Genomic DNA, 24,817 nt, shown 5'->3' with positions numbered 1-24,817 from the left:
CACCTGGTCGATCCATTCACATACATACATAATGTAAACTTCTTTCTTCCAGCTATATACACACTTAATATAGACACCTGGTCTATCCATTCACATACATACATAATGTAAACATCTTTCCGTCCAGCTATATACACACGTAATATAGACACCTGGTCGGTCCATTCACATACATACATAATGTAAACATCTTTCCTCCAGCTATATACACACGTAATATAGACACATGGTCGATCCATTCACATACATACATAATGTAAAGATATTTCCGTCCAGCTATATACACACTTAATATAGACACCTGGTTCAGCCATTCACATACATACATACATAATGTAAACATCTTTCCTCCAGCTATATACACACTTAATATAGACACCTGGTCGATCCATTCACATACATACATAATGTAAAGATATTTCCGTCCAGCTATATACACACTTAATATAGACACCTGGTCAATTCATTCACATACATACATAATGTAAAGATATTTCCGTCCAGCTATATACACACACACGTAATATAGACACCTAGTCGGTCCATTCACACACACACACACACACACACACACACACACACACACACACACACACACACACACACACACACACACACACACACACACAATGTAAACGTCTGTCCCTCCATCTATGTACACACACACACGTAATGCAAACATATGTTTAGTCCATTCACAAACACTAAGGGTGTATTGATATACAAATGTCATATCACGGTTATCATTATTATCGTGGTATTGTTGAATTTGCTCAAAATGTACTCATACATGCGCTAAAATAATTTGAACCAAGTTGTATTTATTTTTGTTGAATAAATAAAATAAACAAAAACACAATATATTTTCTCGGCAGAGGAACCATTGAATATTTTTCTGGCTTCATAGGAGAAATATTGTTTTTGTTTGTGTGTTTAAATATGAGTATCTTCTTCCATTTTTATTTGTAAATGTTTTTTTTTTAAATAAAGGATGATCACTTCCTGTTTATGTGACGTCACGCAAGTTCACTTCCTGTTGAACACACCTCTGATCACTTTGTGCTGAGCCAGCATGTTCAACGTGAATACTGTATCTTAGTTGTTCAATCGGTAATGTGTTTATACAAGTTTAGATTGTGTTATAACGGTATTTGATGGGGAAATATGTTAATGTCTCTTATTTTCATTTTAGCATTGAAGCTAGCTAGCAGGCTAATCGGTTCAAAATTTTAACAAAGTGCGGTTAATAATCTAATAATTTTAATCTAACACAGTAATACTAACCGTCGTATAGTTTTACCGTGGTTATCATTTATCATTATATCCATTATGTACACACAATGTAAAACATCCTTCCTTCATCTATACACACGTAATATGAACATCCGGCCGGTCCATTCAATGATACACATGAACTAACCATCCTTTTGTCCAGTCATTTACACACACATAAATAGCTGAAGTCCATTCACATAATTCGAAAATCTGTCCATAAGGCCACAAACACATGTAATGTAAACATGTCTGTGCACACAAATAGACGTCATGTACACACCTGTCTGTCCCTTCACCTACACACGGATAGATCTTGCGAACCTCATTACTTTCTATTAGAGATGTATGATAATATCGGGCTGTCGATATTATCGGCCGATAAATGCTTTAAAATGTAATATCGGAAATTATCGGTATTGGTTTCAAAAAGTAAAATGTATGACTTTTTAAAACGCCGCTGTACGGGAAAACACGGACGTAGGGAGCAGTACAGAGCAGTTGCGTCTCCCAGTCTGCAGCCCCTCCCCTCTCCCTTCTCCCACACACAACACAGGAGTTGACGACTGCAGCACGAGAGGTTTACTGGCGACGCTTGATGACCTCATCAAACCGCCGCGAGCGCAGCATAACAACAACAAGAGTGTGTTGTTGCCGGTGCTGTAGCCGTGGCTAACAAGCGAGCTCGCTCGGTGACTGACTAACGACACCATGTCTATGGTTTGGGATTATTTTAAAGTGTCTCTGACGGATAAAAAAAACTGGCAATTTGCAATGACTGCAAAAAGTTGGTTATGCGAGGAGGAACCAAGACGTCTTCCTTAAATACGAGCAAGAATCATAAGGAGATACAAGATGAATACAAGCGGAAGATGGATGTGAGCCCAGTTTATAATTCCCTGTTATACAGTATGCCAGGCAGCCTTGCACTATATTAGGACAATGTTATTGTTTACTTTATTACTCTAGTATACTCTGGACTGAAGCTGTGTGCCTTCATTGTTTTTGTAGCTGTTGTTTTGAGGCATGTTTAAAAAAATTTTTTTAAATAATGCACTTTGTGAAAGTCAAAGTATAGTATTTCCCGTAGTTGTAGTGGGTATCAGGATTATCTCAGGGAGAGCATGTCCCAAATTCCAAGCTGCTGTTTTGAGGCATGTTAAAAAAAATAATGCACTTTGTGACTTCAATAATAAATATGGTATTTTTTTTCCATAACTTGACTTGATTTATTTTTGGAAAACCTTGTTACATTGTTTAATGCATCCAGCGGGCATCACAACAAAATTAGGCATAATGTGTTAATTCCACGACTGTATATATCAGTATCGGTTGATATCGGAATCGGTAATTAAGAGTTGGACAATATCGGCAAAAAAGCCATTATCGGACATCTCTACTTTCTATGCATGGAGATTTAATCTCACGCATGCAAAAAAAACATTCGACATGCACAACTTGCAGTAGAAATGTTGACTCACAACAAAAAGGTTAGCAGTTTTGTTTCTCTTTTCTTTTAACAACCGCCAACATTTATTGCACAAATGACAGGAAAGGGGAAGCGGACACGCAGAGAAAGGGATGTCTCGTCTTTGCAGAAATCTTATGTGAATGCGGAAGCAAATTAGACAGGGGGGAAAAAAGAAAAGTACTACTCACGGGGTGACGCAGATGAACTTTGTCTTCAAGTATGGCTGAGTAGCTGTGGAAGACAAGACAGTGTGACAATGAACACGGTAGAACATGTTTAGGCCTTGGAGGAAAAATGACAGAAAAAAAGAGGAACATTTCTATCGGCACAAAGAGCTGCCACGCAAACCCCCCCAAATTTTTTGGGGAAATCAAGACTACATTTCCTGCAATTGGATGCATTTATACACTATATTTATTCTCATCTACCAACCTCTTTTGGCTGTTTTTTTGACACATGTCCAATTTAATGTACCACAGATTTTTTCTTTTCCAGTAGATAATTTACTACCATTATAATCATTGAAAATGTAATGTAAAATTCTATAACATGCATGCTAAGAACTCAGAAAACGTTTCCCATTTGGCAACGCTATCATGTAGGCATGCCCCCTCGGGTAATGTACCGTAGTTTCCGGACCATAGGGCGCACCGTTATAAGGCGCACTGCCGATTAATGGTCTATTTTTGATCATTTTTCATACAAACCCCGTTTCCATATGAGTTGGGAAATTGTGTTAGATGTAAATATAAACGAAATACAATGATTTGCAAATCATTTTCAACTCATATTCAGTTGAATATGCTACAAAGACAACATATTTGATGTTCTAATTGATAAACTTTTTTTTTTTTTTTTGCAAATAATCATTAACTTTAGAATTTGATGCCAGCAACACGTGACAAAGAAGTTGGGAAAGGTGGCAATAAATACTGATAAAGTTGAGGAATGCTCATCAAACACTTATTTGGAACATCCCACAGGTGAACAGGCTAATTGGGAACAGGTGGGTGCCATGATTGGGTATAAAAGTATATTCCATGAAATGCTCAGTCATTCACAAACAAGGATGGGGCGAGGGTCACCACTTTGTCAACAAATGCGTGAGCAAATTGTTGAACAGTTTAAGAAAAACCTTTCTCAACCAGCTATTGCAAGGAATTTAGGGATTTCACCATCTACGGTCCTCAATATCATTAAAGGGTTCAGAGAATCTGGAGAAATCACTGCACGTAAGCAGCTAAGCCCATGACCCTCGATCCCTCAGGCTGTACTGCATCAACAAGCGACATCAGTGTGTAAAGGATATCACCACATGGGCTCAGGAACACTTCAGAAACTCACTGTCAGTAACTACAGTTGGTCGCTACATCTGTAAGTGCAAGTTAAAACTCTCCTATGCAAGGCGAAAACCGTTTATCAACAACACCCAGAAACGCCGTCGGCTTCGCTGGGCCTGAGCTCATCTAAGATGGACTGATACAAAGTGGAAAAGTGTTCTGTGGTCTGACGAGTCCACATTTCAAATTGTTTTTGGAAACTGTGGACGTTGTGTCCTCCGGACCAAAGAGGAAAATAACCATCCGGATTGTTATAGGCGCAAAGTTGAAAAGCCAGCATCTGTGATGGTATGGGGGTGTATTAGTGCCCAAGACATGGGTAACTTACACACCTGTGAAGGCGCCATTAATGCTGAAAGGTACATACAAGTTTTGGAACAACATATGTTGCCATCCAAGCAACGTTACCATGGACGCCCCTGCTTATTTCAGCAAGACAATGCCAAGCCACGTGTTACATCAACGTGGTTTCATAGTAAAAGAGTGCGGGTACTAGACTGGCCTGCCTGTAGTCCAGACCTGTCTCCCATTGAAAATGTGTGGCGCATTATGAAGCCTAAAATACCACAACGGAGACCCCCGGACTGTTGAACAACTTAAGCTGTACATCAAGCAAGAATGGGAAACAATTCCACCTGAGAAGCTTAAAAAATGTGTCTCCTCAGTTCCCAAATGTTTACTGAGTGTTGTTAAAAGGAAAGGCCATGTAACACAGTGGTGAACATGCCCTTTCCCAACTACTTTGTCACGTGTTGCAGCCATGAAATTCTAAGTTAATTATTATTTGCAAAAAAAAAAAAAGTTTATGAGTTTGAACATCAAATATCTTGTCTTTGTAGTGCATTCAACTGAATATGGGTTGAAAAGGATTTGTAAATCATTGTATTCCGTTTATATTTACATCTAACACAATTTCCCAACTCATATGGAAACGGGGTTTGTATATAACATGTATATATGAAATATATGTATATGTATATGATATGTATATATAAATATATACATATAAATAAAAATATATATACATATAAATATATATATATATATACACACATGTAAGAGGGATGTGTGCTATGGCTATGAGTTGTTTTTTCCCTTGGCCTCAGTCTGGACCCCCTCTCTAGGGGCCCAGGCTTAGACTGATTTTTTTATTCCCCACCCCCATTGTTTACCTGTTTCTCACCTTTTTTGTAAGGGGCGCCGGAAGTTGGCAGACCCGTCAGCGATCCTGTTCTGTCTCCCTGTAATGTTTGTCTGATCTTGAATGGGATTGTGCTGAAAATTTTAATTTCCCCTCAGGGATTAATAAAGTATTTCTGATTCTGATTTTGATAAGGCGCACCGGATTATAGGGCGCATTAAAGGAGTCATATTATGATTTTTGCCATCATATTGCAGTCTACACGTATTTCTTATGTTTGACTGCCATCTATTGGTCACACGTATCATTACACCATGTACCAAATAAAATTGCTTCGAGGTCGATAAAGCAAAACCAGAATTATTCTGTAAACTAGGCGAACCAGGTTGGTTATATGGCGCACTTGTCAAGTTTTGAGACAAAAAAAGGATTTTAAGTGCGCCTTATAGTCCGGAAAATACGGTACCTCCGGTGTTGTGACCTCTGTTTCTTCTAATGCTAACTATGATAACTAGCGGGCAAGTTTCGGTGCCCCTGGTCATCCTTCCGTCCTGCAATTCAGTGCGCCGTTTAGGCTAGAGCAGAGGTGTCAAAGTCATTTTCACTGCAGTTGTGTTTGGCCCCAGAGGGCCGCGTTTGACAGTGAACACTATTATTACACACATTTTTATGCATTTTATTAGTAGATTTTTAAAAAACTAAAATGTAAAACAAATATGGTAAGTTGCAATAATTTCACATTAAAATGTAGTGTATATTACTGTAAATGGAAAAGCAGTACTGCTGTTTTTATGGTAAAAAAAAAAAAGGCAGCTCAGTTGCCAGAATTTTACTGTAAAATTTACATTTGTTTTTTTTACTGTAAATTAAAAAAAATTGCAGTCTTACAGTAAAATGTTGGCACCGGAGCTGCCAGTTTTTTGTTGTTGTTGTTTTTACCGCAAATCAACACATGTAGATTTTTTGGTTTATTACTGTAAATGCCAAAACGGCACCACAGTTTTTTTACAGTAAAAAATTACAGGTTTTTTTTCCATTTAGAGAAAAATGCTGTAAAAATCACAGTAAATTTCCCAATTTTACCGTGAAATCTATTGCTAGTTTTACATTGCACAATTTGATGGATAACTTTCAAATCATTATTATTAATATGTATTTCTATTTAAAAAATGGTTTGAATGTTGATAATATATTTTTGCATAATTAGACAATATTTAACTTAACATAATTTGCGATTACATGGAGTGCATGTATTTTTTTTCTCCCAAAACAGAAAGAAAAAATACATTCAGTTAGAAAAGTTACAGTACTTCATTGATACATATTATTTCCAGGCTTTCGAGTGGCCCCCGGACCTTGAGTTTGACACCTGGGGGCGAGAGGAACCCCGAGTACCTGGGGCTGAGGCGAACGTTCAAAAAAATCCTGTTTTTTGATATTGTAGTGGGTTTACATAATTCACACATAGAATTTTTGTTATTGTCAGAGAGTTCCGGTCGGACGGGTTTTCAAGGGACACATTTTTGTTGTGCTGAGAAGCCACGGATGTATAAATACTGCTCAACTGCTGATAAGAAAACAAAGTTTGAATATCATTAAAACAATTAACACCCTTCCTTTGACTCCGGTCCTTATGCGCTACAATATTACATTAAAAAAAAACATGGTAGTGATTAGGGATGTTCCGATCCGATATTTGGATCGGATCGGCCGCCGATATTTGCCAAAAAAAGCGTATCGGCAAGGCATGGGAAAATGCCGATCCAGATCCAGTTTTAAAAAAAACTCCGGTCCATGTTTTCCATCGCACCGATTTAAATAATACATTCTACTTTTCTGCTGCTCCCTAATTTCCGTTCCGCATTTTCCAGCACACCTTCAACACATCCACAGGTCTGTGGATTCTCACGCAGTTGCTTTTAGCTGCTGGCATTACACGACAGGCTCTTCTCCTTCTTTCCTGTGTCTCCCTCTCACAGACAGCAAGCGCACCTTCTTACACACGTCACATACTGTCACGTCATACGTCACATACAGTCACGTGATACGTCACATACGTATACGTCCTCCCCGAGCAGAGAGGTAGCAGCATGGCTAACGTTAGCTGTGATGCTAGCGCAGCCGTGTGACCTACGTTCCCTCTAAGGTGCGCGCCTGTGCGCATAGCAATTATATGCCACGCACAAAATCAAATTAAAAAATAAGCGCATAACAATTTTCGACACACGGACACGACAGAGAAAACAGTTTTCGTCATCATTGTTCAAATATTGTGACGTCTGTCGAGACGCTTATCTCCATTCGGTGCCACACGCCCACACCATCAAAATGCCGAGGCCAAAATTTCCACATCAACACCGTATGAAAAAATTAGTGATTTTTTTAGTTGTGATTTCCTTCTCTGCATGAAAGTTTAAAAGTAGCATATATTAATGCAGTATGAAGAAGAATGTTTTAATGTAGACATGCAAGCCTTGAAAGAACATTTTGAAAATCAAGACTACATTTCCTGCAAATGGGTGCATTTCTACCCTATATTTTAACTTTAGATTTATTCTCATATCAAACTCTTTTGGCTGTCTTTTTGACACTTACATCCGGCGCCCCCCTCCACACCCCGGATTATAAATAATGTAAATAAGTCAATGTGATTATCTTGTGTGATGACTGTATTATGATGATAGTATATATCTGATAGTATATATCTGTATCTTGAATCAATTTAAGTGGACCCCGACTTAAACAAGTTGAAAAACGTATTCGGGTGTTACCATTTAGTGGTCAATTGTACGGAATATGTACTTCACTGTGCAACCTACTAATAAAAGTCTCAATCAATCAATCAAAACACATAGAATCATCATACTGCTGTGATTATATGCATCAAGTGTTCATTCAAGGCTAAGGCAAAATATGGAGATATATATCGTGTATCGCAATATGGCCTTAAAATATCGCAATATTAAAATTATGCCATTTCTGTTTGTCATGTATAATTTTTTCTATTTTGTGTTTCTCTTTGAATAAACAGGTCAGTTTCTTGTTACCAACCATTGTGTATTATTCAAACTCCCCTAATTCAGCTGGCTAGTTGTTATCAAGAGTACTAAAACCCTTTTCAACATGATTCTGACAACTAAGTAGGCTAAATAACTTTAAACTTTAATACATGCTCGGATAGGCCAGTATCGGTCAGTATCGGTATCGGTCTGTATCGGTATCGGATCGGAAGTGCAAAAACAATATCGGATCGGAAGTGCAAAAACCTGGATCGGGACATCCCTAGTAGTGTTATTTTGATGCAAAAATGAATGTTTAAAAATGCAGATTTCTGAGTTCTGAGTTGTTCTAAAAAAATACGTAACACTTACTGTTTGTAGAGTCGCCTGGCATCTCGGGTTCAGGAGCCGTCTCCGGCCTGCAGTACTTCCCAAAGGCGTCCTCCTTGGGGATTTCTGGGTAGAGGTATACCAGGGGCGAAACCAGGATATTGGTGGCGTCCATGATTTTGTAGCCCATGATGATGTCGGCGAACGACATGTTGTTGAGCTGCTGCTTGGTGTAGGGCTCCACCGACTGGATCTGAGTCTTCCCTGGGTGGCGCAGGAGGAACGCTTGGCGTCAGAACCACAAAACTGGAAATGCGTGGCCGTGGACGACCGCGGGAGGCTCACCGTTGATGTCCTTCTCCACCCACGTGAACGTGATGCCGCCCTCCTTGCTGCTCTCGCTGAAGCGCAGCAGGAAGGTGCCGGGAGGTTTCGGGCTGAGGATGGTCCTCTCTCTCTCTTTGCTGATGAAGCCCATGATGTACCTGATGGACAGACCCAGTTTACAGGCATTTCCAAAACATCCGGCGTCAGATTCCCACCTGGGTTAACTCACCCCTCGTTCCACAGCGCCAGGATGTACTTCTTGACCAGGTCGATGATGTTGTCTAGCCACACCCAGAATGAAAAGCCTTTGCCAGCCATGTTCTCCTGCAAAAAAGAAACAATGCGTCAACAACAGCCATGACGCGACAACATGGCACCAAACAACGAGAACAGGGGGAGATACCTTGCAGAACTTGGCCCAGGTGAACTGACAGCCGGAATAGTTGACCGACGGTCCTGAATAGACAATGTGACAGTTTTAGAGTGCATTTGTACGATATATTGTCACTCTGATGAAAACCATGTACTGTGTGTCAACTGAGCCATACCCAGCTGCTTAAGGCTCCTTCTGCACTAAGGTTATCCAGGGTAAATCCCACAATCGCTTTCTCTTAAGGCAGGGGTCGGCAACCTTTACCAGTCAAAGAGCCATTTTGACCAGTTTCACAAATTAAAGAAAACAATGGGAGCCACAAAAATCTTTTGAAATTTAAAATGAAATATCACAGCAAACAAAGTTTTTTTTCTTGCTTTGTGCTAGTATAAACCAAGGGTCTCAGACACGCGGCCCACACCTTAATATGAAAATTGAATGTTAGTGCGGCCCGCGGGTTTTATATGAATGGCGCTTAACAGCGTTTTCCGGCAGACTACGAATTTCAAGGCAACTATTCTCTCGAACGTGCCGTGATGGTACAGCATTTAGCGCCCACTACAACCAGCGTGCCTATCCAGCCACACGTTGTATGGAGCTTCTGCTTGCTCACGTAAGTGACAGCAATGCATACTTGGTCAACAACCACACAGGTTACACTGACGGTGGCGGTATAAAAAACTTTAACACTCTTACTAATAATCAAGAGAAGAGTCAGGGCTGCATGGGATTCTGGGTATTTGTTCTGTTGTGTTTATGTTGTGTTAAGGTGTTTGTCATTCTTATTTGGTTTTGGTTCAAAGTGTGGCGCATTATTAGTAAGAGTGTTAAAGTTGTTTTATATGGCCACCGTCAGTGTAACCTGTGTGGCTGTTGACCAAGTATGCCTTGCTGTCACTTACGTGTGTAAGCAGAAAATGCATACAACAAAAGGCTGGACTGGCCCGCTGTTTATACAAATTGTAGAGGGTGCTAAATGCTGTACCATCATGGCACGCCCTTATTATTATTATTGTAAGGGTGAAAATCGGAGAATATTAATCCCGGGAGTTTTCTGCGAGAGGCACTGAAATCCAGAAGTCTCCCGGGAAAATCGGAGGGGTCGGCAAGTATGCAGCTGAGCCGCATCAGAGTGATCAAAGAGCCGCATGCGGCTCCGGAGCCGCGGGTTGCCGACCCCTGTCTTAAGGTATTCATGTGTGATTTCCACAAGCGTCTGTACAGACGGAAGGAGAAACATGGGCATGTCTGGATGACTCGCCTTCATATTTCCAGTGGTTAGCTCCGAGTTACGAAACCGCTTTATTATGAAGCTGGCTGTGGCGCGTTCTTTCTGACGTCACTTCCTGTGTGGGGCGCGGTCTTTCTGGCGTCACTTCCTCTCCGAACTCAGTTTGTAAACGATCGACGAGTCCATACAAAGCTGAGAGCCGGAAATTCAAGAAATACACGGCGCGCTTACCCGTGTAAAAAATTACCCAAGGAGGGGGACCTAAACAATGTTTTAGTGTGGCTGAAACGGGGCTTAGGCTAAATAATTATTTGTTTAAGGCGTTATCCGGCTTAATGTAGACAGGGCGTGAGTTAACAATTAAACTAAATCAAACTAATTAGACACACAAAGTAATCTGTCCATTTGTCTACTCACACACTCAACATCAGCAATATGCAAACACAATGTCAAATCTGACCACTCCATTCCCATACGGCAAACATCTGTCTGTCCATATGTGTACATTGATTTTGAACATCAGTTTGTCCATTCACATAATGTCAACACATGTCTGTCCATTCAAAGAAATGGCAGCTGTTCTGCAAATGAGCAAACAAACATGTTTTTACACACACAGCAAACAGACTGTCCATTCATATTATGCAAATAGCCGGATGTCCATTCACACACACAATGTAAAATCCAGCCACTTCATTCACATACATTGGGCAAACATCTGCCTTTCCATTTGTGTACACACAATTTAAATATCAGTCCATCCATTGACATAATGTAAACATCGGCCTGTTGTTGTTATTGTTTTTTTCCCACACACACAGCAAACAGTCTGTCCATTCATAATATGCAATCCAATGTCCATTCACGTAGACACTTAATGTAAAATCTGGCCGCTCCATACACATTCAAACAAGACAAACATCTGTCTCTCCATATGTATACACATAATATAAATGATCGGTTTGTCCATTCACATAATGTCAACACATGTCTGTCCATTCAAAGAAATGGCAGCTATTCTGCAAATGAGCAAACAAACATGTTTTTACACACACAGCAAACAGACTGTCCATTCATAATATGCAAATAGCCGGATGTCCATTCACACACACATTGTAAAATCCAGCCACTTCATTCACATACATTGGGCAAACATCTGCCTTTCCATTTGTGTACACACAATTTAAATATCAGTCCATCCATTCACATAATGTAAACATCGGCCTGTTGTTGTTGTTTTTCCCACACACACAGCAAACAGTCTGTTCATTCATACTATGCAATCCAATGTCCATTCACGTAGACACTTAATGTAAAATCTGGCCGCTCCATACACATTCAAACAAGACAAACATCTGTCTCTCCATATATATATACACATAATATAAATGATCGGTTTGTCCATTCACATAATGTCAACACATGTTTGTCCATTCAAAGAAATTGCAGCTATTCTGCGAATGAGCAAACAAACATGTTTTTACACACACAGTAAACAGACTGTCCATTCATATTATGCAAATAGCCGGTTGTCCATTCACACACACAATGTAAAATCCAGCCACTTCATTCACATACATTGGGCAAACATCTGCTTTTCCATTTATGTACACACAATTTAAATATCAGTCCATCCATTCACATAATGTAAACATCGGCCTGTTGTTGTTGTTTTTTTCCCCCCACACACACAGCAAACAGTCTGTCCATTCATACTATGCAATCCAATGTCCATTCACGTAGACACTTAATGTAAAATCTGGCCGCTCCATACACATTCAAACAAGACAAACATCTGTCTCTCCATATATATACACATAATATAAATGATCAGTTTTATCCATTCACATACTGTCAACACATGTCTGTCCATTCAAAGAAATGGCAGCTGTTCTGCAAATGAGCAAACAAACATGTTTTTACACACACAGCAAACAGACTGTCCATTCATATTATGCAAATAGCCGGATGTCCATTCACACACACAATGTAAAATCCAGCCACTTCATTCACATACATTGGGCAAACATCTGCCTTTCCATTTGTGTACACACAATTTACATATCAGTCTGTCCATTCACATAATGTAAACATTGGCCTGTAGTTTATTTTTTCCATGCACACACAGCAAAGAAGTCTCTCCATTCATGTTATGCAATCCAATGTCCATTAACGTAGACACATAATGTAAAATCTGGCCGCTCCATACACATACAAACAAGACAAACATCTGGCTCTCCATATGTGTACATATTATAGAAATGATCAGTTTGTCCATTCACATCATCTGTCTAGTCTCAAACACACATACAGAAAAATATGACTAAATCAGTAATTTAACTATGAATTCAGCTGATTGTACTATCTGATATTTAAAGTGACAAGCGGTAGAAAGGGACAAGCGGTAGAAAATGGATGGATGGATGGAAGACTATACAGTACGTTTATCAATGGTACTCACCTAACAGTTTCTCAGCCAGCGTGGTGAGCTGCTCGATGGTCAGTCCTCTCTTGGTGGTGGACGAGAACTGCCAGCTGAGCACCTCGGCTACCTGGTCCCACGTCCCTACTGGAGGCTTCGTGAAGAAGTTCACATTCTGTACAAAAAAGAAATAAAAAGGAAAGCAGTACAGAACCAATTACTTGCTGTGAAAAACTCTGTGTCCACCCAACAGAAGGCGCCGACCTACCTTAGGCTGGTCGGTGAGCATGTTGTACCACAGGATGGACGCCCAGGCGTTGGGCATCTGGCAGATGTTGGAAATGACCACCACCGGCAGTGAATGAGTCTGTAGTGGGGAAAATTAATTTGAGATTATTTTCAATGCAACTTTTCTTTCGTAATTCCTTCATGGAATTACTTCTTCACATTGTCTTCTAATTTTAATAGCACCTTCTTGAAAGTCAGATTTAAGCACTTAAGAGTGTAATGCTTTATTAGCTTTATAGCTGTGGTAAATAGGATATTTGTACGAAAATTAACAATATAATTTGACCAATTTACTAATTATATTTTATGTACTAATCATGCATTTTTACTTAACTGTAATTTGCCTACATATATCATTCGTAAATCAAGGTTCCACTATACCTTGATTTACGAACACCTCTATTTACACACTTTTAAGTTAAGTTAAAGTACCAATGGTTGTCACACACACACTAGGTGTGGTGAAATTTGTCCTCTGCATTTGACCCATCCCCTTGTTCACCCCCTGGAAGGTGAGGGGAGCAATGAGCAGCAGCAGTGGCCACGCCCGGGAATCACTTTTGGTGATTTAACCCCCAATTCCAACCCTTGATGCTGAGTGCCAAACAGGGAGGTAATGGGTCACATTGCTATAGTCTTTGGTATGACTCGGCCGGGGTTTGAACTCACAACCTACCGATCTCAGGGCACTGAGTAGGTACTAGGCCACTGAGTAGGTTGTAGTATATAGTATATAGTATGTTGCCTACATATATCATTCGTAAATCAAGGTTCCACTGTACCTTGATTTACGAACACCTCTATTTACAAACTTTTAAATTGCGCCAAATAAGTCTCTGTGTACGGACGATTCATTCATTCAGTTTCCAGCTGGCAGCCATGTTGGGTTTGTTCGTTTTGAAGAGGTTGAGGAAGCCAACTTCATACCACAGCAAGTTTTTAATTGTGACGATATCAGACTTTTCTGGAAAAAGTTGCCAAAGCGGACTTATTTGACAGCGGAGAAGACACTACCTCTGTCTGCTCCCTTCTTGTGAGTTGCTCCTTTGCTGATGTTAATATACTGTAAGTGGATTTTACTTTTAAAATATTTACTATTGTTGCAATTCAGTTGTTAAAGTTAGGGATTTGTGTGATTTCTGCTTGTTTGTGAGGGCACCAAAGGGACTTCTGTGTGTGTGTGTGCGTGTTTGCAGAGCATACAGAACAGTTCAGCTTTTTGTTGTTTCAGGTTGTTAATAAAGAGATAGTTAATTCATCACCTCCTTGTTATGTTTGTTTTATATACAGTCCTGTATATCACTTTATGTTGTGTTCAAAGTACTGTAAAAACCTTAAATCAGGGGTGTCAAACTCATTTTAGATTGGGGGCCACATGGAGAAAAATCTACTCCCAAGTGGGCCGGACTGGTAAAATCACGGCACGATAACATAAAAATAAAGACAACTTCACATTGTTTTCTTTGTTTAAAAATAGAAGAAGCGCATTCTGAAAATGTACAAATCATAATGTTGTTTTTTTTTTTTTACACTTACATGTTGCGGTTAATAATTTATTTGTCGTTATTTATATTTTTGGAATAAATGATGTGATAATGTTCATCAGTCAACTCATTGCTGTTAATTTTCTATCAAGATAAAAAAAAAAGAATTATATCAAAATCAAATTACAGGATGTTACTTATGTAGTTTGATCATTTTCCTCGACTGATGTACTAACATCATGTGGTTTATTTTGTACATATGTAGCATCATATACAAAGTTACAAAGAATTGCTATTGCGACATCTAGTGGACACATTTAGAACAGCTGTTTCTTTCATTCAAAAATTTCAGGTTCATTTTTTTAACTTAGCAATCCCGCTGGCCGGATAAAACCTGCTTGCGGGCTTGATCCGGCCCTCGGGCCTTACAATTGACACCCGTGCCTTAAATAAAAATAGAGACTTTTGTCTGGCTGGAGCCCACTGTTGATATTTACATAATTTTATATGGGGAAATTTGCTTCACTATACTAACTTTTCGATTTACTAACCCTGTTCAAGAACCAATTAAGCTTGTAAATCGAGGCTCCACTGTATTTGAAACTATATTATTTGATATAGAGTACAGGCCCAAAGTTTGGACACACCTTCTCATTCAATGCGTTTTCTTTGATTTCATGACTATTGTAGATTGTCACGGAAGGCATCAAAACTATGAATAAGCTTCAAGAGGTAGTTACCTGAAGTGGTTTTGACTTCACAGGTGTGCTTGAAGCTCATCGAGAGAATGCCAAGAGTGTGCAAAGCACTAATCTGAGCAAAGGGTGGCTATTTTGAAGAAACTAGAATATAAAACTACCGATATTATCGGCCGATAAATGCTTTAAAATGTAATATCGGAAATTATCGGTATCGGTTTCAACCTCCCGGTTTTCCCGGGAGACTCCTGAATATCAGTGCCCCTCCCGAAAAACTCCCTGGGCAACCATTCTCCCGACTTCCACCCGGACAACATTATTCGGGGCGTGCCTTAAAGGCACTGCCTTTAGCGTCCTCTACAACCTGTCGTCACGTCGGCTTTTCCTCCATACAAACAGCGTGCCGGCCCAGTCACATAATATATGCGTCTTTTACACACACATAAGTGAATGCAATGCATACTTGGTCAACAGCCATACAGGTCAAACTGAGGGTGGCCGTATAAACAACTTTAACACTGTTACAAATATGTGCCACACTGTGAACCCACACCAAACAAGAATGACAAACACATTTCGGGAGAACATCCGCACCGTTACACAACAGAACAAATACCCAGAACCCCTTGCAGCACTAACTCTTCCGGGACGCTACAATATACACCCCCCGCTACCACCAAACTCCGACCCCCTCAATACCCTCACCTCACACCTCAATGCACTTTGTGACTTCAATAATAAATATGGCAGTGCCATGTTGGCACTTTTTTTCCATAACTGGAGTTGAAGTTGTTCTCTTAGTTTGGAAAACCTTATTTTTGATTGATTGATTGAAACTTGTATTAGTGGATTGCACAGTACAGTCCATATTCCGTACAATTAACCACTAAATGGTAACACCCGAATAAGTTTTTCAACTTGTTTAAGTCGGGGTCCACTTAAATCAATTCATGGTTTCATATTTTGGAAAACCTTGTTACATTGTTTAATGCATCCAGCGAGGCATCACAACAAAATTAGGCATAATAATGTGTTAATTCCACGACTGTATATATCGGTATCGGTTGATATCGTAATCGGTAATTAAGAGTTGGACCATATCGGAATATCGGCAAAAAAGCCATTATCAGACATCTCTATAAAAAACATGTTTTCAGTTAATTCACCTTTTTTGTACATAACTCTACAGTCTAGTTTTGATGCCTTCAGTGACAATCTACAATGTAAATAGTCATGAAAATAAAGAAAACCCATTGAACGAGAAGGTGTGTCCACACTTTTGGCCTGTACTGTATGCTGTGAAGTCATTACAATAATATCCGATGACATGTTTATTGTTTTACACAATATTATTTGATGTGGAGTTGAATATAACACTGACTGAATATATTTATATTTCAAAAAACAACCATGCAACTCGCCCGGAAAAGGGTGGAGTGCCATCTCCGGGTTGGGGAGGAGATCTTGCCCCAAGTGGAGGAGTTCAAGTACCTCGGAGTCTTGTTCACGAGTGAGGGAAGAGTGGATCGTGAGATTGACAGGCGGATCGGTCAGTAATGCGGACGCTGTATCGATCCGTTGTGGTGAAGAAGGAGCTGAGCCGGAAGGCAAAGCTCTCAATTTACCGGTCGATCTACGTTCCCATCCTCACCTATGGTCATGAGCTTTGGGTTATGACCGAAAGGACAAGATCACGAGTACAAGCGGCCGAAATGAGTTTCCTCCGCCGGGTGGCAGGGCTCTTCCTTAGAGATAGGGTGAGAAGCTCTGCCATCCGGGAGGAGCTCAAAGTAAAGCCACTGCTCCTCCACATCGAGAGGAGCCAGATGAGGTGGTTCGGGCATCTGGTCAGGATGCCACCCGAACGCCTCCCTAGGGAGGTGTTTAGGGCACGTCCGACCGGTAGGAGGCCGCGGGGAAGACCCAGGACACGTTGGGAAGACTATGTCTCCCGGCTGGCCTGGGAACGCCTCGGGGTCCCACAGGAAGAGCCGGACGAAGTGGCTGGGGAGAGGGAAGTCTGGGCTTCCCTGCTTAGGCTGCTGCCCCCGCGACCCGACCTCGGATAAGCGGAAGAAGATGGATGGATGGATGGAAACATGCAACCTGTATATTAAAGTCAAGTAGGGATGCAACAACTATCAATCAATCAATCAATGTTTATTTATATAGCCCTAAATCACAAGTGTCTCAAAGGGCTGCACAAGCCACAACGACATCCTCGGTACAGAGCCCACATAAGGGCAAGGAAAAACTCACCCCAGTGGGACGTCGATGTGAATGACTATGAGAAACCTTGGAGAGGACCGCATATGTGGGTAACCCCCCCTCTACGGGAGACCGAATGCAATGGATGTCGAGTGGGTCTAACATAATATTGTGAGAGTACAGTCCATAGTGGATCCAACATAATAGTAAGAGTCCAGTCCACAGTGGGGTCAGCAGGAAACCATCACAATCGATTAAATCGATTAAATCGATTAAAATCGATTATAAAAATAGTTGGCGATTCATTTAGTCATCGATTCGTTGGATCTATGCTATGCGCATGCGCAGAGGCAATTTTTTTAATTTATTTGTATTTTTATTTTATTTGTTTATTTTTTATAAACCTTTATTTATAAACTGCAACATGTACAAACAGCTGAGAAACAATAATCAAAATAAGTATGGTGCCAGTATGCTGTTTTTCCCCAATAAAATACTGTAAAGGATAGAAATGTAGTTTGCCTCTTGTATCCGATTATTAATCGATTAATCGAAGTAATAATTGACCGATTAATCGATTATCAAATGAATCGTTAGTTGCAGCCCTAAAGTCAAGTAAACCCTGTTATTATAAATATGCTTCGTGTTTCTAGTGTTAGATATCTAGTGGGAGTTTTTGTGGAACCGACCTCCAGGTCGATCTTCAGGCCCTGGTGATAGACTTCGGTCTCAAATGTGATGAGATGGAGCTCCTCTGTGACAATAAGGGAGGCCTACAGAAAGGAGAAGTTTCGTAAGTATAACGCATGCTGGCTGGCTGACGAGTGGGAGGCCTCGCGCTTACGTCACTGCTGGTGCGTCCGCCGTTGCCGCACCGCTGCTCTCTGAGGGTCTGCAACGAACAGGAAGCGGGCGGTTCCGCTGTGAGGAAGCGTTTGTCAGAGAAGTTGGAGGGGATTTATCGCAAACTCACCAAGTGCTTAAACTCCGCTGACAGGCTGCCGTTGTTGGACTCTTCCATGTTCATGACTTTGGTGTTGGTGCCGAGGATGTTGAACTTCCGTGACCTAGACAAAAGCGAAAGTGAGACTTCCGACTGTGTTTTCTTCTGTTGAGAAGAAGAAGAAGAAAAAAAGACAATGCATTTGTTTAGAAGTTAAAAAGTTGTACATCCTACCCTCGGATTGCGGCCACATCTCCAGACTCCCTGAGAAAAATAAACGGTTTACAATGAAATGCAGTATTTTCTCATATATTTAGATTGTGCGTGTACTTAAAAAAATGCTTACTTGTCAATGCAAACTTTGATTTTCAGCTGGTAATTGAGTTCAGGGAATTTCACCAGTAGCCTGGAGGAATATACATATTAATCTTGCAATACTCACTAACGAATCGTATGATTTACATGGACAAAAGTACTTGGTCTGTTGGTCTTTGACCTAATAAACAGCTTAAAATATTGTAGTCAACTCATCTTTATTGTCAATTTTCAACATGTGCTGGACATACAGGAAAATCTAATTTTAGGTGTTTGATTAGAATGTTCTTCCATGCCACACTCACCCAAATATGCCTTTAAGGGTGTACACTGCAAAAACTGAAATCTAAGTAGGATTAAATATTTTCTTATTTTCTGTCTGATAAGATGATTCTTCTCACTAAGCAGAATTTATGTTAGAGTGTTTTACTTGTTTTAAGGGTTTTGGTCCTAAATGATCTCAGTAAGATATTACAGCTTGTAACTGAGATTTTATGACCTACCGGTACATTAAGTAAAACATGCTTGAAACTAGAATATCAACTGTTGCAAAGCTGTGTCATCAACACTCACAAGTATAAAACTACTTTTTTAAAGTAATAATTTCTTATTTCAAGCATGTAAAAAGAAAATCATGACTTTGACACAATTGTGTCTCATAATTAAAACAGATGACAGCCAAATGGACTTTGCTGTTTTATTTTCAATGAAACAATAGAAAATACGTACTCATATAGTAGTACAGTTGTTATTAGTGAGAATATACTTATTTTATGGTATTTTTGGGTTCATTGAGGTTAGCCATTTTTACTTGTTTTGGAAAGTCTTGACAAGCCAAATTTTCTTGTTCTATTGGCAGATAATTTTGCTTAGTTCAAATAACCGTATTTTTCGGACTATAAGTCGCTCCGGAGTATAAGTCGCACCGGCCGAAAATGCATAATAAAGAAGGAAAAAAACATATATAAGTCACACTGGAGTATAAGTCGCATTTTTTGGGGAAATTTATTTGATAAAACCCAACACCAAGAATAGACATTTGAAAGGCAATTTAAAATAAATAAAGAATAGTGAACAACAGGCTGAATAAGTGTACGTTATATGAGGCATAAATAACCAACTGAGAACGTGCCTGGTATGTTAACGTAACATATTATGGTAAGAGTCATTCAAATAACTATAACATATAGAACATGCTATACATTTACCAAACAATCTGTCACTTCTAATCGCTAAATCCCATGAAATCTTATACGTCTAGTCTCTTACGTGAATTAGATAAATAATATTATTTGATATTTTACGGTAATGTGTTAATAATTTCACACATAAGTCGCTCCTGAGTATAAGTCATAAACTATGAAAAAAACTGCGACTTATAGTCTGAAAAATACCCCTAATTTTTATTTTATTTTTTTCTTGTTTTTGAACACTGACTTTTTGCAGTGTACTCACACTAGACCAGGGGTGTCAAAGTCAAGGCCCGCGAATGAATGATCTATGGCGCCCGGGATGATATTTGATTAGCATTAGAACCGGCCCGCAGGCCACAGCCGCCTGCTGCTGTTTGCACGCACCAATATTCCATCAGTGTTGGCGCTAGGAATTTTCTAAATGGGGTCCCGGGGACCCCCAAGTCATAAAAATGGGGTCCCACAGAAAATTTTTGGGGTCCCACTTTTTTGTAACCGTTGTGAAAACAAATGATAAATGTATGCATTATCCTGCTATATCTCACATTTTATATTGTGTTTTGGAAAAAAGGTTGTCATAAATGTTACTTAATTCATTAAAAAAAATAATACAAAAGAAAACACGTTTTTATGCATATGTGAATGTATTCAGTTATAAACATTCATTCACTTTCTTCTTTCCTTCATGGATCTAATCTTTACCTATGCCGGTATTTTTTTCTATATTTTTATTGTAATATTTTCAGAATGTGTTTGTTCTATTTTTGGCCAAAGTAAGACAAAGAAAACAATCTGAAGTTTAAACGGTGTTTATGTTGTGTACAAGGTGTATTTATAATATGTTGTGCAAAGGAAATGTCATATTTTTAGGACACTCATCTTGTATTTGACATTGTTTATAGGGTTAGGCGCAATAAGTGTTCAACTTCAGCCTAAACCCTTTCGGTCTACATTTTCAATTTATGAATGTACAACTGTTTGTTTATTTTGTTGACCACTGACCGAAGAAATAATAATAAACTAATAAATAAACTAAAGTAGTCTTTATTTTTTAGTTTTAATGCCATGATTTTAATAGTCAAGCCCGCGTGTGCACAGATTTTCCTCCATGCGGCCCCTGAGCGAAAATGAGTTTGACACGCCTGCCGTAGTATCTACGGTGGTTGTTCTTAAGGTGTATTACCGCATTTTTCGGACTATAAGTCGCAGTTTTTTTCAGTTTGGCCGGGGGTGCGACTTATACTCAGGAGAGACTTATGTGTGAAATTATTAACACATTACCGTAAAATATCAAATAATATTATTTACCGTATTTTTCGGACTATAAGTCGCAGTTTTTTTTCATAGTTTGGCCGGGCTCCAGTGCGACTTATATATTATATAATATAATATGTTTTTTTCCTTTTTTAGTATGCATTTTGGGCAGGTGCGACTTATACTCCGGTGCGACTTATACTCCGAAAAATACGGTACTACAAATGAAAATATGGTTTCAATTTCTTTCTTTTTTTTTTTTTTTTTTTTTTTTTTTTTTAAATGGTAAAAAACTGGCAGCTCAGTTGCCAGAGGTTAAAAATGGTAAATGGGTTGTACTTGTATAGCGCTTTTCTACCTTTTTTTAAGGAACTCAAAGCGCTTTGACACTATTTTCCACATTCACCCATACACATTCACAAAAAAAAAATCAGCGGTACTGTTTTCCATTTACTGTAAAATTTTGTTAAAAACACTGTTTTACAGTAAAATTCTGGTGACTGAGTTGTCATTTTTTACTCTAAAAACTACAGATTTAAAAAAATTTTTTTTACAACGTACGTAAAAAAATATATGTAATATTTGGCGATGTCGATAAATGCTTTAAAATGTAATATCGGAAATTATCGGTATCTGTTTCAACCTCCCGATTTTCCCGAGAGACTCCCGAAATTCAGCGCCCCTCCCGAAAATCTCCCGGGGCAACCATTCTCCCGATTTCCACCCAGACAACATTATTGGGGGCGTGTCTTAAAGGCACTGCCTTTAGCGTCCTCTACAACCTGTCGTCACGTCCGCTTTTCCTGCTTACAAACAGCGTGCCCGCCCAGTCATATAATATATGCGGCTTTTACACACACATAAGTGAATGCCATGCATACTTGGTCAACAGCCATACAGGTCACACTGAGGGTGGCCGTATAAACAACTTTAACACTGTTACAAATATGCGCCACACTGTGAACCCACACCAAACAAAAATGACAAACACATTTCGGAAGAACATCCGCATCGTAACACAACATAAACACAACAGAACCCCTTGCAGCACTAACTCTTCCGGGACACTACAATATACACCCCCCGCTACCACCAAATTTGGAGGTCTCAAGGTTGGCAAGCATGCCCTAGTACAGTGGTTCTCAAATGGGGGTACGCTTACCCCTGGGGGTACTTGAAAGTATGCCCAGGGGTACGTGAGATTTTTTTTTAAATAATTCAAAAATCCTTTATAAATATATTTATTGAATAATACTTCAACAAAATATGAATGTAAGTTCATAAACTCAGTGAAGCACAAGCTCAGGTTTCTCACTAAAATGTCTGTCAAAAAGAACTGTGAAAAGAAATGCGACAATGCAATATTCAGTGTTGACAGCTAGATTTTTTTGTGGACATGTTCCATAAATATTGATGTTAAAGATTTCTATTTTTGTGAAGAAATGTTTAGAATGAAGTTTATGAATCCAAATGGATCTCTATTACAATCCCCAAAGAGGGCACTTTAAGTTGATGATTACTTCTATGTGTAGAAATCTTTATTTATAATTGAATCACTTGTTTATTTTTCAACAAGTTTTTAGTTATTTTTTTCCAAATAGTTCAAGAGAGACCACTACAAATGAGCAAAATTTTGCACTGTTATACAATTTAATAAGTCAGAAACTGATGACATAGTGCTGTATTTTACTTCTTTATCTCTTTTTTTCAACCAAAAATGCTTTGCTCTGATTAAGGGGTACTTGAATTAAAAAAAATGTTCACAGGGGGTACATCACTGAAAAAAGGTTGAGAACCACTGCCCTAGTATACTCTGGACTGAGTCTGTGTGTCTTCATTGTTTTTGTAGCTGTTGTTTTCAGGCATGTTTAAAAAAAATAATGCACTTTGTGAAAGTCAAAGTATAGTATTTCCCATAGTTGTAGTGGGTATCAGGATTATCTCAGGGAGAGCATGTCCCAAATTTCAAGCTGCTGTTTTGAGGAATGTTAAAAAAAATAATGCACTTTGTGACTTCAATAATAAATATGGCAGTGCCATGTTGGCACTTTTTTCCATAACTGGAGTTGAAGTTGTTCTCTTGTTTTGGAAAACCTTGTTTTTGATTGATTGATTGAAACTTGTATTAGTAGATTGCACAGTACAGTACATATTCCGTACAATTGACCACTAAATGGTAACACCCCGATAAGTTTTTCAACTTGACGTTAATCAATTCAACTTCACGTTAATCAATTCATGGTAAAGTTACATTGTTTAATGCATCCAGCGGGGCATCACAACAAAATTAGGCATAATAATGTGTTAATTCCACGACTGCATATATCCGTATCGGTTGATATCGGAATCGGTAATTAAGAGTTGGACAATATCGGCAAAAAAGCCATTATCGGACATCTCTAGTAATAATCAAATGCAGAGGCAAATTCTTATATAATTCGCTGTTACAAGCGGCCTTCTAAGGGCAGCCATAACTGGGATTTGGCCCTCAATGAAAACGAGTTTGACACCCGTGGCGTAGAGCGGTGTATAAAATAAAACGGAGCTTATTCCTTACCGGACTTTATTGGTGAACTGCACGCCCGTTTTGATGACCAGCGGTCTGTCCGGGTGCATGGGCATACACGGCTGTCTTTCCACTACAAACGCACTGTTGAGTAACACAGAGCCACTGTTAGGACAGAGTACTAACGCAACGAGACGCAGTAATAAAGACGAAGTGGTGCATATGTGAGCAGTACCTCTTCATGAGGTTTCGGAACAAGTCCACTATCTTCTCCTCCAGGGCGGGCCGGTGCTGGATGATGGGGTCCCCTTTGTAAGACACCTTCTGCTGGAGCTCCTCCAGCTTCTTGATCTGCTGACGAATCTGGAGTTGGGACTCGGCCAAGGACGTTATCCTGTTTGGACAGACATACTTTTCGTTGATACGGCTCTTGTGTTTCACTTTGAAGCAAGAGCGCAAGCTTACCATGTTTCTAGGCGGTCCAGGCAGATGTTAGGCGGACCCCCGATGGAGGCGATTTGCTGCCGTCGCTTCCAGTCGGCCAGTTCTTCATCTGTTAGGTTCTTCTGGACATAATCCATGGCGGTGAGTAAGCCTCCAATCTCTGTCACAATTTGCTGCGATGAGAAGCATCAGAGCCAGTTAGCCGCTACACTGCAAAAACTGAAATCTAAGTAAGATTAAATATCTCAAATAAGGGTGATATTTGCTTATTTTCTGTATGATAAGATAATTATTCTCACTAAAAAGATTTTATGTTAGAGTATTTTACTTGCTTAAGGGGTTTTTGGTCCTAAATCCTAAAGCTTTACATGGACTGGCACCTCAGTATATCTCGGACTTCATCCAAATTTACACTCCTGCGCGGGCTCTGAGGTCCGAGAGCCAGCTCCAGCTCGTGGTGCCCAAGACCAGACTTAAATCCAGGGGAGACGGGGCCTTCTCTGTGGTCGGCCCTAAGCTCTGGAACACTCTGCCCCTCCATGTTCAAACTGCTCCCACAGTGGAGTGTTTTAAGTCTG

General features: G+C 39.6%; 1 protein-coding gene across 2 annotated transcripts in view; it reads right to left on the bottom strand.

Annotated features, from left to right (window-relative positions):
- The window catches only part of stat3 (signal transducer and activator of transcription 3 (acute-phase response factor)), a 58,985-nt gene that overhangs the window by 12,245 nt on the left and 21,923 nt on the right, over positions 1 to 24,817 (bottom strand). For both annotated transcript variants that reach the window (XM_072916001.1, XM_072916002.1), the window contains exons 7-21: positions 24,261 to 24,412; positions 24,031 to 24,189; positions 23,847 to 23,939; positions 18,874 to 18,933; positions 18,762 to 18,791; positions 18,558 to 18,651; positions 18,429 to 18,476; positions 18,274 to 18,357; positions 13,175 to 13,273; positions 12,946 to 13,081; positions 9,284 to 9,336; positions 9,110 to 9,204; positions 8,899 to 9,038; positions 8,596 to 8,817; positions 2,932 to 2,974 (exon numbers count right to left, since the gene is read on the bottom strand). In XM_072916001.1, the coding sequence (XP_072772102.1) occupies positions 2,932 to 2,974; positions 8,596 to 8,817; positions 8,899 to 9,038; positions 9,110 to 9,204; positions 9,284 to 9,336; positions 12,946 to 13,081; positions 13,175 to 13,273; positions 18,274 to 18,357; positions 18,429 to 18,476; positions 18,558 to 18,651; positions 18,762 to 18,791; positions 18,874 to 18,933; positions 23,847 to 23,939; positions 24,031 to 24,189; positions 24,261 to 24,412 (1,508 nt within the window). The remainder of the gene's footprint in view (positions 1 to 2,931; positions 2,975 to 8,595; positions 8,818 to 8,898; positions 9,039 to 9,109; positions 9,205 to 9,283; positions 9,337 to 12,945; positions 13,082 to 13,174; positions 13,274 to 18,273; positions 18,358 to 18,428; positions 18,477 to 18,557; positions 18,652 to 18,761; positions 18,792 to 18,873; positions 18,934 to 23,846; positions 23,940 to 24,030; positions 24,190 to 24,260; positions 24,413 to 24,817) is intronic.

This window comes from Nerophis lumbriciformis, linkage group LG24 (genome assembly GCF_033978685.3).
Source record: "Nerophis lumbriciformis linkage group LG24, RoL_Nlum_v2.1, whole genome shotgun sequence".
Taxonomy (NCBI): Eukaryota; Metazoa; Chordata; class Actinopteri; order Syngnathiformes; family Syngnathidae; genus Nerophis; species Nerophis lumbriciformis.
This window is presented reverse-complemented; position numbering and strand designations above follow the sequence as displayed.